The sequence below is a fragment of the Botrytis fragariae genome, assembly GCF_013461495.1.
Source record: "Botrytis fragariae strain BVB16 chromosome Unknown tig00000255, whole genome shotgun sequence".
NCBI lineage: Eukaryota > Fungi > Ascomycota > Leotiomycetes > Helotiales > Sclerotiniaceae > Botrytis > Botrytis fragariae.
The window spans coordinates 557,166-570,495 of NW_023501004.1; the positions used below are offsets into that span (position 1 = coordinate 557,166).

A 13,330-nucleotide genomic window follows, 5' to 3' on the forward strand; every position below is an offset into this window, starting at 1 on the left:
ATCACCTGGGCACACCTACAAAAAAAGGAGACCTACTAACAAAGGACACCTAATAAAAACCATCGAAAGCTCTACAACGGTTCAAAACACATACATGTTCACTCACAACTAGGTACTAGGTAGGTAGGCGTACATATTGTACAAAACTCAAGATAACCTCACTTCTTGGACATTTTAAATTGGGCCTTCAAAAGCAAATTCTATTGTGACCTACCTACGTACTTATTACATAGGTATTCCTAATAAGTCAGGTACCTCCAGTGCTCAAGGACGTACCTACCACAAGCACCTAACCAACCTTATCAACACCCCACACCAAAATCTAAACCTCTCCACTTCACTACCTTCATACCTAAATACCCAGGTACCATAGCTATCCCTCCACGCAGCAAGCTTGTAAAGTTACTCAAGTACTCTTTGACAACGACGGCGCCACTCCTGTCTGTTCTGTGTATCAGTGATCGCCATCAGGTCATAACATTCATTACACTGACTAAAAACTTTCCAATCAATCCCCTCCATTGCTACACAAACCTCCCCCATTCACAGCTGACCGCAGGACCAACATAAAACATCCTTTGATTCCTTTCTCGTGCGAGATTCAATCTTACTGGATCATCTTGACTTGGCGTACAGCGAATATCGTATCAAAACCCCACCAAATTTGAAGATAGTTTGACCCCTCAAAAAGCCTTCAATCGGTTGGTCCACTAATCTACCATACTTGGTTTTCTTGTTATTTCTAGTTGTTCTTGCTGTGTTCGATTTGAACCCCTCCATAAGTTCAACAACTATTCGAATATATCATCGCCAATATGATTTCATTCAGCAGCTCGACGCTGCTTCTATCCTTTGCGATCCTGCTACTATTAGCACATCCAGCTCATGCATTTGGCGCTGGAAATATTGCATCGGTTTCAAAAATTGAAGGGATAAACTGTAAGTTCATATCTATACCGCCTGTACAAGAAGACACTTTCTAATTTGTTATTCAGGGCGCCATGGAGATATTGAAGATACCCTTCTTACACTTGTGATGTCAAGAGCTTGTGGTGGAAAGAAGTTTGATAAAATGATGGTAGCAAGAGTTTACTTTGGTAACTGGCTTAGAGATTACTGTATGTAGAATTTCATCATAACTCAAACTAACTCACCCCTCATCCACCCCTCAATCTCACAGTTATCGGAAACTGATCTTCTTTCCACCTTCAGCTCAAGCAATCGATGTTGGTACCGTCAAATATGTCTCCGCCGAAGCTATTCGCATTTTACTCTGGGTTCTTGGATTTATGACCTTCGGATATGGCACAAGAGAATTCGAAGTCACAGCTCAAAGGTTGGGTTGTTATCGACCAGAAGATCACATTGATAACCCAAAAGATTATGCCGATAACCTTGATGCTTCAGAATATGATCCTAGACTTCGAGGTCCAATCGATGAAGAAGTTGAGCTCGCCATCGATCCCCAGACTGGCATGAAGAACTATATTGCAAACGAACACGTTGGAATCATGTCATCTGCTGAACATGTCCGAAAGCTTTTCCGTGAATCCATTCGACTTGGTAGATCCTATGGAAGAAATCAGAACAAGGACGACTTATATGAGGCACTTCGATTGATGGGTACTGGACTACACTGTCTGGAGGATTTTTCTGCTCACAGCAATTACACCGAACTTGCTCTTATCGAGATGGGTGAACGTGATGTTTTCCCACATGTTGGAAGAAGAACTCGAATGGAGCTTCCAGGCGCTGAACATGAAGTTTACCCACTCATTACTGGTACCTTTGGTGGTGTTGACTTCCTTCACTCTGTCATGGGTGAATTCGACGATAAAGCAACTCAAAGCGAAATCCAAGCCCTTGAGGGAACCATGCAGGAAGGTAGCCAAGGCAATACTAGTGTCCTGAAGGACCTATTGAGTTCAGTTCCTTCCGGACTCTTTGGTGGTAAAGATGAAGCTAGCAAAGCAGATGAACTTCAAGCCAATGCTGCTGCCGCCCAACAATCTCAAGAGGAAGTCTCTCCAAAAGATCCAGAAGCTTTTACAATCCAAATGCAAGAAGTCGCCAAGGAAATTTATCCAATCATTCAATGGCACGACGAGACTATGCAATCAATTCGTGAAGCTATCGAAAAGATTCCTATCCTTCCAGATCTCATCGAGAACATTGAAGAACAAATCAACATTTTTGTCTTCTCTCTCCTTGCTCCATTCGTTCTTCCAATCATTAGTCAGATTAAGACCGAATTGAACACAGGTTCGTCCGAGGTTATCCAAAGCAGTAAGGACAAGCAATTGGTTGTCTTCCATGATGACCATTCTACTGATCCTACACATTCTATGTTATCTAAGGATCATTTCTCTAACGTAAGTACCATTTCCTTACTACAGTTGTTATCCGCGAGACCATCTTTCCTCAGGTCGTATGATGCCTTTGGCATCGAACTTTACGAAAGCATATAATAGCCATTCTACAACCATCATTGATACTAACATAGTTTTTAGATCCTCAACGAATGCGCTGGTAGGATCGCTTCTCAAGTTCTCAAGTGGGTTGTCCCTCAACTCATTTCTTGTTGGGACGATGAACGCATTGATCCTGATCGTACAATTGATCGTATCGTTAACGGTGTCTTCCATCATCCCGCTCTTCGCAACTATGGTGACGATGGAGCATCTGATGGTCGTCAACTTATGTTCAGAGTTGTAGAGGAGTGGTGGCGCAACAAGGACGGTGACGAACAAGAGGAATACCGAAGAAAGTTGAGCAGAGATGGAGTTGAAAACGGGGAAAATCATCTTGAAGGTGTTCATGATACTGGTCATGGATGTGGTGCACCACTTAAAATGTCTAAGCAAGGTCCTATGATGTCTTCATCAAATCCAATGGCAAATGAAATTATGGGTGGACTTGCTTCTTCAATGGGTGGTAACGGTGGATCATCAGGATTTGGTGGACAAGCATCTGACGGAATTGGCAAGTTTGCTGGAGAAGCAGTTGGTGGTGGCGCTTTTGGTGGTATTGTTGGTGCTCTCGCTGGAGGTGTTGGTGGAAGCCTTTTAGCGGGAGTTCTAGGTGGTGGAGGGAAAGAAGAATCATATTCTTCTGAAGGTTACAACTCTCAAGGTAACTACCAGCAGAGCTATACTGAAGTAGGTCACTCTGGCAATCGCTATGCTCAAGCCGAGTATACACAAGAACAATTTCCAGATGGTGGCAGACGAACAGAATATCAACAATATGGTCAGCAAGGAGGCCACGGAGCTGGCTTTGAACAAATTACCGAGCAAAGACCTCAACATGGTGGAGGTTACGAAGAAACCAACGAACGCATCTACGAACGTTCTGATGGTAGAGTCGAGACCGAAACATGGCGCGAGGGTGAAACAGCTGATGGACGTCACTATCATGAAGCGCAACATCACAGAGAAGAGAGATCTGGTAGTGATAGTGGTGATAGTCGCAGGAGCCACAGAAAGCATCACAAGCATCACAGTCGTCGTGGAAGTGATGACAGCAACGAGGATAGAGATAGACCACAAGAGTATGTTCCCCAGAGAGAGGAGCGCAGAGAGAGATTTGAGGAGCCTCGTCAGGATTATGGTGGATATGGTCAACAAAGAGAAGAGCATGGTGGTTGGGGTGGTGAACGTGAAAGATTTGAGGAACCACCAAGACACGAATATGGTGGTGGTGGTGGTGGTGGAGAATTTGGTGAGGCAGTCGGAGGATTGGCGGAGAGATTTGGTGGTATGGGATTCGGTGGAGGAGATCATGGAAATGAAGGTGGTTGGGGTGAGAGGGAGAGAGAGGAGGGGAGAGAAGATGAATACCGTGAGGAGAGGAGAGAGGAACGTGGATGGGGTTTCTAGGTTTCTAGAGCTTTGGTGGCATGATGATGTGATGGGATATGAGGAATGAGGGTATGAGCGATGATGATATGATATGACGCTATTGAAATCGTTAAGTCACGCAAACGATTGGAATATGCGAGAACGATAAACTTCATTGAGAAAGACCTAGATAGATCTTTGGAAAAGTGTTACAGTTTCAATGCTATTACGATGCTTTTCTATCTGTAACTTTGGGGATAATGATATTTTGAGTAGTTTTACATGTTTTAATGTGAGTGAGTGTAAAGATGGATATCAAGTAATTCATTCTAGAGATAGAGATCTATTGATTGGGTTTCTGTTGTCTTGTATCTTATATCTTGTAGAGGCGTAAATGTTGAAATGAATGGTGTGAGTTTCGCTTGGAGATTAGGTGTTTGGAAAGGGGGGTGTTTTGGGGGCGGAATTGAAAAACAGGGGTGGGTGGTTCTTGGATGTTGGATGGGATTTTGGATGGGATTTTGGATGGGATCGGATATTGGATTGGATTGGATTGAATTGTGTCTTGTATTTGTAATATCAGAGAATGAGTTTCTATAAGCTTTTGCTGCGCTATTTACACTACCTAGTAACATATGTATAACCCTTTGAAACCTGAATTTTGACCTGTAAGTTGGAGTAGACGTTGCATGTGCACGTGTATGTGCATGTCATATATGATTTCCTCTTTTTCACTCTCCTATTTCACATGCAATCTGCATCTGCATCTCCAACCCCTCTACTCAATCCCCTCCTCATTCTCCTCTGGATCCAAATCCTCCTGATCAAACACCGCCTTCTCCATCAACGCCACCGTATTGCGAATGGGTAGTCCCACCACGTTATCCCAGCTGCCCTCTATCTTCTCCACCAACATCGCTCCCATCCCCTGGATCGCATAGCCCCCCGCCTTATCCACTCCCTCCCTTGTCTTCACATACGCCTCGATCAACTCATCCCCAATCTCGGAATCAAACACCACTTTGGTCTCCACCACCTCATTCTCACAATTATACCCCGGATACCGCGCGTCGTCGCGCGGAGCCACCACCGCAATGGCGGTAAAGACCTTGTGCGATTTATCGTCGCGGAGACGCTGTAGCATGCGGATGTGATCCGCTTGGGACCGGGGCTTCTCGAGAATAGCCCCGGAGTTGGTGACGATGACGGTGTCGGCGGCGATGATGAGGGAGGGGTCTGGGATGCTGGCGAGGGAATTGTCAAGACAGTGGGTGTATACCGAGAGGGCTTTTTGGATGGCGGTTTGCAGCACGTAGTCGAAGGGGCCGAGGTGTTCTTTGGAGAGGTTCTCGGGGAGGGGGGACGGGATGATTTCGAGGTTTGTGAGACCGATCTGTGAGGGGAGGTTAGTTGATGTTATTACTTTCTTTCTTTCTTTCTATCTATCTATCTGTTAATTACTTGATAAAATAAAAACATACCGTAGCTAATATTTGTTTCCGTCGCGGACTCGCAGATGCGAGAATAATGCGTTTTCCTTTTAATTCCTGTAAAAGGGGAATGTCGAGCGGAAAGGGTCCCCGGGGTAACGGTCCTTTGCCGGTAGATATGGATTGGGAAGCTGGACGGGCGGGGAGCGCGCCGTGTTGGGTTGAGGCGGTTTCGTAGGTTGGGGAGGAGATTTGGGCGCCGAGGTGGAGAGGGGGGTGTACTGGGATTTTTCGTCGGGCATGGTGAGTGAGGGAGGGGTTGGGGGTGGATGGGGTGAGAGGTGGGAAAAGAGGTGGGAAACTGGAGGTTGGAATGAATTTATGAGTTTGTGAGTTTGCTGGTAGATTGGATTGGATTGGATTTGACTTGGTTTTATAGGGATGAACTGAATGGAATTGCGGGTTTTGGTAACCTTAATGGAGGGTTTCGTCAGCCTTGTGGTTTGTGGATGAGATGGATGGCACAGGGGTTTTTAGGTGGGGATCTTTGGTGTTGCGAGCAGGGTTGTGACTTTATAAAATCATCACTTCACAAAGGCATTAGCATTAATATTTTACAAAGTCTTTTTATTATCTTGATGATGTTATGGTGATGATAATGAACTATTGGTCACTTTTCAGTCATATCAAGATACGAATTCTTACTAGCAATTTGGGAGAGTGTTTTGGTAGATGTTTGAGTATGTATTGTGCTTGGTATTCTGATGTTGAAATATCTTCATGTACTGATTTGACTGTATGTATGAGCCCAAGTCAAAGGAAGAGTACTAATGAGACATTTAGTACTCTTGCCGACAAGTTCCTCAATCCATATTGACAGAGTATTGTATAGTCAGTGGCTATGCAACCTGTCTCAAACTCTCTTCCACAACGTCGGCTGTAGCACAAGCTACCCCTACTTCAGATAAATATGATGTCATCGCCTAGAAATATCGAAGCTCCCCTGCAAACTATCATGTGTCCCAACTTAGTGTTTGTTGATGCCAGTCGTCCTCGGATTCCGTATTCGGTATTGAGATACATCGTAACCATAGCCACGATCCCAAGCAGCGATACTAGATGAGAAAAGTTTGGCAAGTCGATGTATCGAATCTAATCTAGATGTACGGAGACTGCAGACCACTCAAGGGGCGAAACTCCATACTTTGTTGTTGGAACCTATTCTTAATATTTTGGATCACACATGCCTGAGCTTGCATCTGTAATCTCTTCTGCACCTGCTCCGGTAATCCACCAGGATACGTGCCTTTCTTCAGCTCTGCAGCGACGAGGTGCTTATACATACTGACTGCTTGTTGTTGCGTCTGAACCGGATTATGGTTAATGTATTCCTGGACCATCTGTTGAAGTTTCTCAGTCTGTTCTGTAGTTGTGTCTTTGCTTGGTGGATGTAGAGCTGCGGTTTCCATCTTCTTGCTTTTGTTCTGCGAAACTTCCGTTTGAGCTTGCGTGAGTAATTTTTCCTTTGCTGATTCCGTCAACTCTCTGGGTTCGCAGAGCTGCGCTTTTTGTTTATGGTTCTGGAACGTATCATCGATAATTGACTCGTCTTCCGAAGAACTGATCGAGGCGTCCGCTTCATTCTGTGCAGTTGGTTCTTGTTCCTGATGTTGCACACTCTCGGTAGGGGAATCGTGGCTGTTGCCTAGCAAAGTTGTATCTTGTTGACCTGAATTTGCAGTTTGTCGAAGCTCAGTCGGAGTTGAGGTATGGTCATGTACGATGATAGGTAAAGAGTTTGGGCCCAAAGGCAAATCTTCGCCATGGTTGGGATTCATGTTTGTTGATATCACCTTGGTGGTGATGTGGACTTGGGATTGAAAGCTGAATTTCGACCGTGTAGTTGAATGTTCATGCTTTTCGGAAGCTCAGGTTTGCGAGAGATTTATTATACGTGCGGAATTTGCTAGTGCATGACCACGTGCCAATATTCACTCGAATTGCAACAAGATTCACCTTAAATATTACTTCCAGTGTTATCTTCAAATACATGGGGAATAGATGAGAGCTGTTTCTAGATAGTGACGGAAATTGCTCATAATAGCACTCGAGCTAAGTAGCTCCAAGAGGTTTTTGTTGAAGAAGGTTTGTACAGCAGGATCACATACCTTCAAAGACACACATCTCAGGAAAATGATGGGATAGTTATAACAACTTTGTGGTTGTAATAACGGATTCTCTATGTGCTGGTGGTTTAGATAGTGCTTAACCTTAGTTTGCTATGTTAAGCTTGTACATACAACTTTTGTGTCCTCATAATGCTCTCCGAACGTTTTGTAGGGTTTAAATTATTCTACTTCGCGAACAGCTGCGACCCCGATATGTTTATTCACTATTCGTTGTGTTCACTTCCGTGTGCTTTTTTTAGATGACCATCCAGCAAAGCTTGGTCCTTGAATCCATGGCCTGGCCCTCGAGGACAAGCTGTGATGGAACAATGGTAAGGACCATGCCATCTATCCTCATGTTCTATGGATTTGTCTCTTCTGTTGAAATTTCGCTGACGAGCCTGGCAATTGGGTATTAGGCAAGTAGCCCCCTTCAGTTCAGTACTGTGCCTGGCCTCTCTGTAGCCTTAATTCTGCTTGTTTATGGTGTTTTGTATTCATTAGAGCCAGGTAGAGAATCACATTTTCGGAACACGAGATTTTCAACTATGAGATCAGGATTGAAGCCACTATCTTGCAAACCAGCTGCCACTATTGCAGTGAAATCCAAATCATCGTCTAAAGCAAAGTACGCATTGCAAGTTGCGCAGACACAGAGATGCCTGTGCAACTTAAAACAGTGAGCCCGCCAATCACTATAATTTGCAAAGATCTTGTATTTTGACGCGCAGCTGGGGTACTGTCACGGGGTCAGCCGGGGGCTGACCGTCTTCCTGTCAGAAAAAGGGCTATCGCCTAATTGGGGTTAGCTTGCTCTGAAAACTCTATATATAGTTCCTACATAGTCTCTATATTGTAGCTCTTTAAGCTACATCTTGTTTATAATCTGATATTCGAGATCTGTCTGCTAGCCCCGTAATAGATACGAGCATTTACTACGGTAGTTTTGAGGTGAAGTGTCATCAAACATTATGAGGTGTCATACAATGTCCAAACACCAATTTTGGTGTCAACATATTCTAAGCAAGTGGATGAAAATTTCACATATTGATTCTACACATATCTATGTAACTAGAATCCCATCCTTGAACCTTCTCCAATAGATTTGATAGTAAGGATTGGCTCGAGAATTAAGCTTTCCTTTTCACAAATTTCAACGGCACCGGTTTTTTCATTTTCAAGCCCATCTCGAACACTGTACCATTTGACATCTGTTGCTCTACCTTCTCAAGAGTGCTCGCATGATCTTCTCCGGGTTTGCAAGCCAGTTCCACGCTAAATTCGCTGAACAATCGAGCAATAGCAGCGCAAAATTCTGCCTGAGCGAATCTTTGCCCTGGACAAGAACGATAGCCCTCAGCGAATGGAACATAAGCTCCTTCCGGAGGATTGTATGTGGCCTTTGAGTCCGATGACTGAAGCCAGCGTTCTGGGTGAAAATCGGACAAGGGGTACGGCGGCCCATCTCCAGCTGTTTTCTGGATTTCTGACCAGTGTTTGGGATTACGATGGGTGGCGCTTGTATTGATCATCACAAGCGTATCGCGGGGCAAAATATGAGTTTGGTTGCCTACTTTTAGCGTCTGCTCTTTCGTTTTGTTGACTTTGGGTAGAAATGGAAGGACGGTGTAAAGTCGAAGTGTTTCTTTCATCAGTGCTCCGACATGGCCATTCATAAGTTTAGAAAAGTCCGCCTTGTAGGACCACTGACTTGCTTTCCGATCACCAACGAGGGTATCAATATCGGCTTGTAAAGATAATTGAAAGTCCGGCCTGCATGCTAGCAGCATCACCGCGTACGTGAAGATATTGGCGCTAGTTTCGTGGCCAGCAAGAATGAAGATAAAAATGTTGCCGAGAATCGCAGCCTCAGGGATTGACAACTCTGGACTGCGAAGTCCAGGAGTACCAGCTTTGACGAAGTGTTCTAGAAGAGTCCCATCCTCTTCCAGATCATGAGTTTGAAGATGTTCAGCGGTACTGTCCCGCATCTCTTCCATATATTTTCGCCATTCCACGAAGGCTTCCTTTGCAATTTTGTGAATCTTCAAAGGGGAGTAATCTTTCACAACTTAGCATATGTTTTCAAGGAGGAACATCACATCGACTTACTGAGAATTGGTCGAGGGGTCAGAAAGATAGTACTATTGTATTCGAAGACAGTACTTATTGCGCGTTCATAAGTCAAAGTATGCCCTGGACTGGGCTTTGCATCGTCCTCTGTCCACTTAATTGTTTTCCCGAAGAAGACCTTGCTGATGACATGCAAAGTGAGCTTTCCAGCATCGCCATTGAGGTTGGAAACAGAGCCACCATTATTGAGCCATTTTTGCATCATCATTTCTGTCTGCTCAATAGTACTTGTCCAAACAGACTGAAAGTTCTTGTCATTGAAAGATGGCGAAGCGACCTTTTTGAAAATGCGATGCTCTTCCCCTTCAGCGGCGGTAATGGTAGGCCCGTAAATGTTGAGGATATCAAGCATCTCAGTTGGCTTGACAAAATCGTTGCGTCGGGTAGACACCTGCATGATAATTTCAGGATCGCATGTCCAGAGTATATTGCCCCCGGCGGAAACTATCATTATCGTATCATCATTCATCCTTCTGAAGGGCTCGTAGCCTTCATGCCAGGTCTCGCCCCATTTGGAGAGTGGAAGCCAAGACTGAGTCCACTGACTGGGAAGTCTGGAAAGGAATGGTATAAAGATATTCTGGAGGATGATCCATGGTATAGATTGAAAATACACTCTGAATCAAACTTCATCAGCGAGTCAATCTTGTCACATTTAAAGTATAACTTACGGAGAAATGGTATACTTGAAGCCCGACTTTTTGGCTTCTTCGATGTGTCGCTGCAGATTTCGATATTGGAAGAATAAGAAAGCACTTACGACCGCAACCGTAGAGAATAGGATAGTGGAAACCATGATCCAAGAATTTTGAGGACGTCGCCGCAAGAGTTGAGAGGGCAAATCTACAGAGCAGACATTTCCAGAGGAGTGAAAGGCAGAGAAAAGATTATGCAGAACTCTTATAGTCCCGTTTGAAGCTAAGAGTGTGACCTCTGACACATTAAGCCGTTTACGGAAGTTGGTAACAGTTGGATAGCGGTTCTCAAATGCCATTTACAAGGATCCTATTGGTCGGAATAAAGACGCATGAATCCCTGTATTGCGGCTCAGTAAATACAACACTACCACACTATCTCGCTTATTTGCTTACATGCATATAGTTCAACAATTCATTTTTGTATTTGAAATTAACGACTCACATGATCACACCTTCTTCTCTTGTTTCTGATCGATCGTTTAGTTTGAATACTATATGGTATTTATAGATTTCCGGCGAATTTTCTCCATTTCGTGCTATGCCGCCCGGTTCTTCTTACCTTGGGCGTTGTGAAAAAATGGTCCTTGTTGATGGCCGTAGTACCTTTGGTAGCTTCAGAAAATAGCTTGTAGTCCCTGATCTTAGAAGGATTCTGCTTAATTCTTCTATATACGAATTTTCTATCCTAAGATACATTGAGTGGCGCGTGATTTTGATCAACATGATAAATTTCAATGAAACAGTAGCTCGAGGGCGAGAACACCAACGGCTATCTTTAGCGATCGTTTTCATGATTCTCTACACAGCATCAACATTGGCTCAGTATTTAAGGACGGCAAAGGTCCCGCTAGTAGGAAGCCGTTTCTTTCTTGAGCCGCAATTTGTGACCAACTTTCGATTCTTTTGCCACGCAGGAGGAGTCCTGAACGATGGCTATGATAGAGTGAGTGAGACCTATACAGATATAGCATCATAACTGATTGATTTAGTTCAAACACACCACCTTTAAATTCATCCGAGCCGATACAGAGATACTTGTGCTTCCCGCAAAATATATAAATGAATTGCGTAACCTTCCAAGTACGATTGCAAGTCCAACTCTTGCTCATGTCCACAATCTCACGGGTCGCCATACAAATATGGATGTGATATTGAGAAACAACTTGCACTTCCGAACTTTGTAGGAAAAAGTGACACCGAACCTAGGGTCCGTCACTGTTCCAATGCAGGAGGAGCTAAATCACGCATTGCAATACGACTTTCTACACAACGAAGGTCAGTACATTGTTTTTTTTTTGTATTTCCATGGCTCTAACAGACTCCAACAGATGAATAGGTAACCGTCAAGCCATACCACACGATACTTCGACTGGTTTCAAGATTGAGCGCCAGAGTGTTTCTGGGCATCTCTCTATGCCGCAATGAACAGTGGCTGGGAATCTCTACTGAGTTCATAGAAAACGGTCTGTCTATACAAGTCAAGGTTCGACATATACGATGCTAATCAGTCGATCAGTTTTTGAAGGCAAGGGCTTAAGACGAAACCCAAAAATACAAGGTCGGCAATTAGATATGGATGCTTTGGTCAATTTCGTTGAAACATCAGACAGCAAAGATTATTCGTCTCTTGTAATAACAGGTATAGGGGGCATTGGGTAAGCTTCACCACTCATTGAGGATTAATAACAAAACTAAAAGATAATATAGAAAGACGACAGCTGTACTAGAAATCGCTCGTGAAAATAAAGACCGATGTAATATATTTTTTGTGCACGCAAATGATGGAGGCATTGAAAGAAGCATATCTTGATTTTGCAATGCAAGTAGGCCAGGAATATTTGCTTCAAGACTACCAAGGCCGAGATCTGTATGCCATTTGGAGGAACAACACTTCCGATGAAAAGGTTGAAAGATTCAAGAAATGGTTGGGTGACGAAGAAAATGAAAGTGCCCTGCTCATCCTTGACCATATTGATGGGATGAAAAAATCTGGTCAAAATCCTATCGCTGGCGTTTCTGAACAAGCAAAGAACATCTTGTTGACAACAAGAAATCCAAATATCCATCTGCGAGACGGCTGCAAGACTATCAAGTTAAACAACATGGAGATTGATGATATTGTAACTGTCTTAGAAGAGGTTCGATCGTTGGAAGATGAAGACACCGAAGACTTTCTCGGCCTAAATAATTCTGATGTCTTACTCTATGTTGCTAAATCAGTTTATGGGCATCCACTTGCTGCCTGTATAGCCATGAAATATATCATCCAGGTTCAGTCTCTTGACGATTACACGTCCGGTGGCCAGGATTTTGTTTCCATGCTTTCTGGTTCAATGCTTTCTGGTTCAGACTACAAAGCACGAATGTCATTTCTACAATACAAAACACAAATGCCCTCTATTATGGATACATTAATCGTATCCAAGAAGCGCCTATCTCATCCTCAGGGCCCGGCTTGGTCATTGATGGAAGTGCTCAGTCTTCTTGAAACAGACGAATCCATTGTTGATTTTAAGAAATTCTTCGCATTCTCAAACATCAAGAATACAGAAGAATTTCCAGACTTCGATATTCTTGGTTTGCGAAAAGGGGGCGTAATGCCTTTATTGCGTCAGATTGAAGAAGTTTCTTTTATGGAAAGAACCAGGCGTTCGAAGCCTCTTCGTATCCAGCCTCTCTGGGCCGAGTGCACTCGCCAATTGATGGGAAAAAATCGCATGTTAAGTTTGATGAAACAAATTGTGACAATCTGCTATTACTCAACAATTGCGGTTTCCGAAGGAAGTATGGGTTGTAACTACTATCCCCACGTCAAGCATTGTATAAGGATTTGCGGGAGTTTTGACATCAGTGTATCGAGCTTGGAAATGCAGAAGGAAATTAACATGCTAGTTCATAGTTTGGCCACTTGAAGTTGAATATAGCTATATGGACAATATAACTCCCATACTTATGCTCCTCATCTGAAGTTTATTTTGAATTAAAGAAATCAGAGAAAGGGGGAAAGAAGGGACTGAAACCATATTTGCTCGAATAAATTTATTCGGTCTTTTCTTGTCATT

The 13,330-nt window shown here is 43.6% G+C and overlaps 5 protein-coding genes across 5 annotated transcripts; 3 read left to right on the plus strand and 2 right to left on the minus strand.

Annotated features, from left to right (window-relative positions):
* Positions 1 to 815: 815 nt before the first annotated feature.
* On the plus strand, positions 816 to 3,878 carry Bfra_011949 (putative nima-interacting protein; the record flags this gene model as incomplete). Its single annotated transcript, XM_037342273.1, has 4 exons — positions 816 to 939; positions 996 to 1,118; positions 1,213 to 2,372; positions 2,511 to 3,878. The coding sequence occupies 4 exons, from the start codon at positions 816 to 818 to the stop codon at positions 3,876 to 3,878; spliced, it is 2,775 nt and encodes a 924-aa protein (XP_037187931.1).
* Positions 3,879 to 4,617: 739 nt separating this feature from the next.
* Bfra_011950 (putative acetylserotonin methytransferase-like protein) lies at positions 4,618 to 7,107 on the minus strand (the record flags this gene model as incomplete). Its single annotated transcript, XM_037342274.1, has 3 exons — positions 4,618 to 5,232; positions 5,321 to 5,742; positions 6,474 to 7,107. 3 exons carry the CDS (start codon positions 7,105 to 7,107, stop codon positions 4,618 to 4,620), a joined length of 1,671 nt encoding a protein of 556 aa, XP_037187932.1.
* A 1,460-nt stretch (positions 7,108 to 8,567) lies between these two features.
* Positions 8,568 to 10,564, minus strand: Bfra_011951 (putative cytochrome p450 protein; the record flags this gene model as incomplete). Its single annotated transcript, XM_037342275.1, has 3 exons — positions 8,568 to 9,499; positions 9,550 to 10,187; positions 10,242 to 10,564. 3 exons carry the CDS (start codon positions 10,562 to 10,564, stop codon positions 8,568 to 8,570), a joined length of 1,893 nt encoding a protein of 630 aa, XP_037187933.1.
* Positions 10,565 to 10,989: 425 nt separating this feature from the next.
* On the plus strand, positions 10,990 to 11,452 carry Bfra_011952 (putative cytochrome p450 protein; the record flags this gene model as incomplete). The annotated part of the gene is made up of 2 exons (XM_037342276.1): positions 10,990 to 11,211; positions 11,258 to 11,452. The coding sequence occupies 2 exons, from the start codon at positions 10,990 to 10,992 to the stop codon at positions 11,450 to 11,452; spliced, it is 417 nt and encodes a 138-aa protein (XP_037187934.1).
* A 597-nt stretch (positions 11,453 to 12,049) lies between these two features.
* On the plus strand, positions 12,050 to 13,180 carry Bfra_011953ia (putative eukaryotic translation initiation factor 3 protein; the record flags this gene model as incomplete). Its single annotated transcript, XM_037342277.1, has 1 exon — positions 12,050 to 13,180. One exon carries the CDS (start codon positions 12,050 to 12,052, stop codon positions 13,178 to 13,180), a length of 1,131 nt encoding a protein of 376 aa, XP_037187935.1.
* Positions 13,181 to 13,330: the final 150 nt, after the last annotated feature.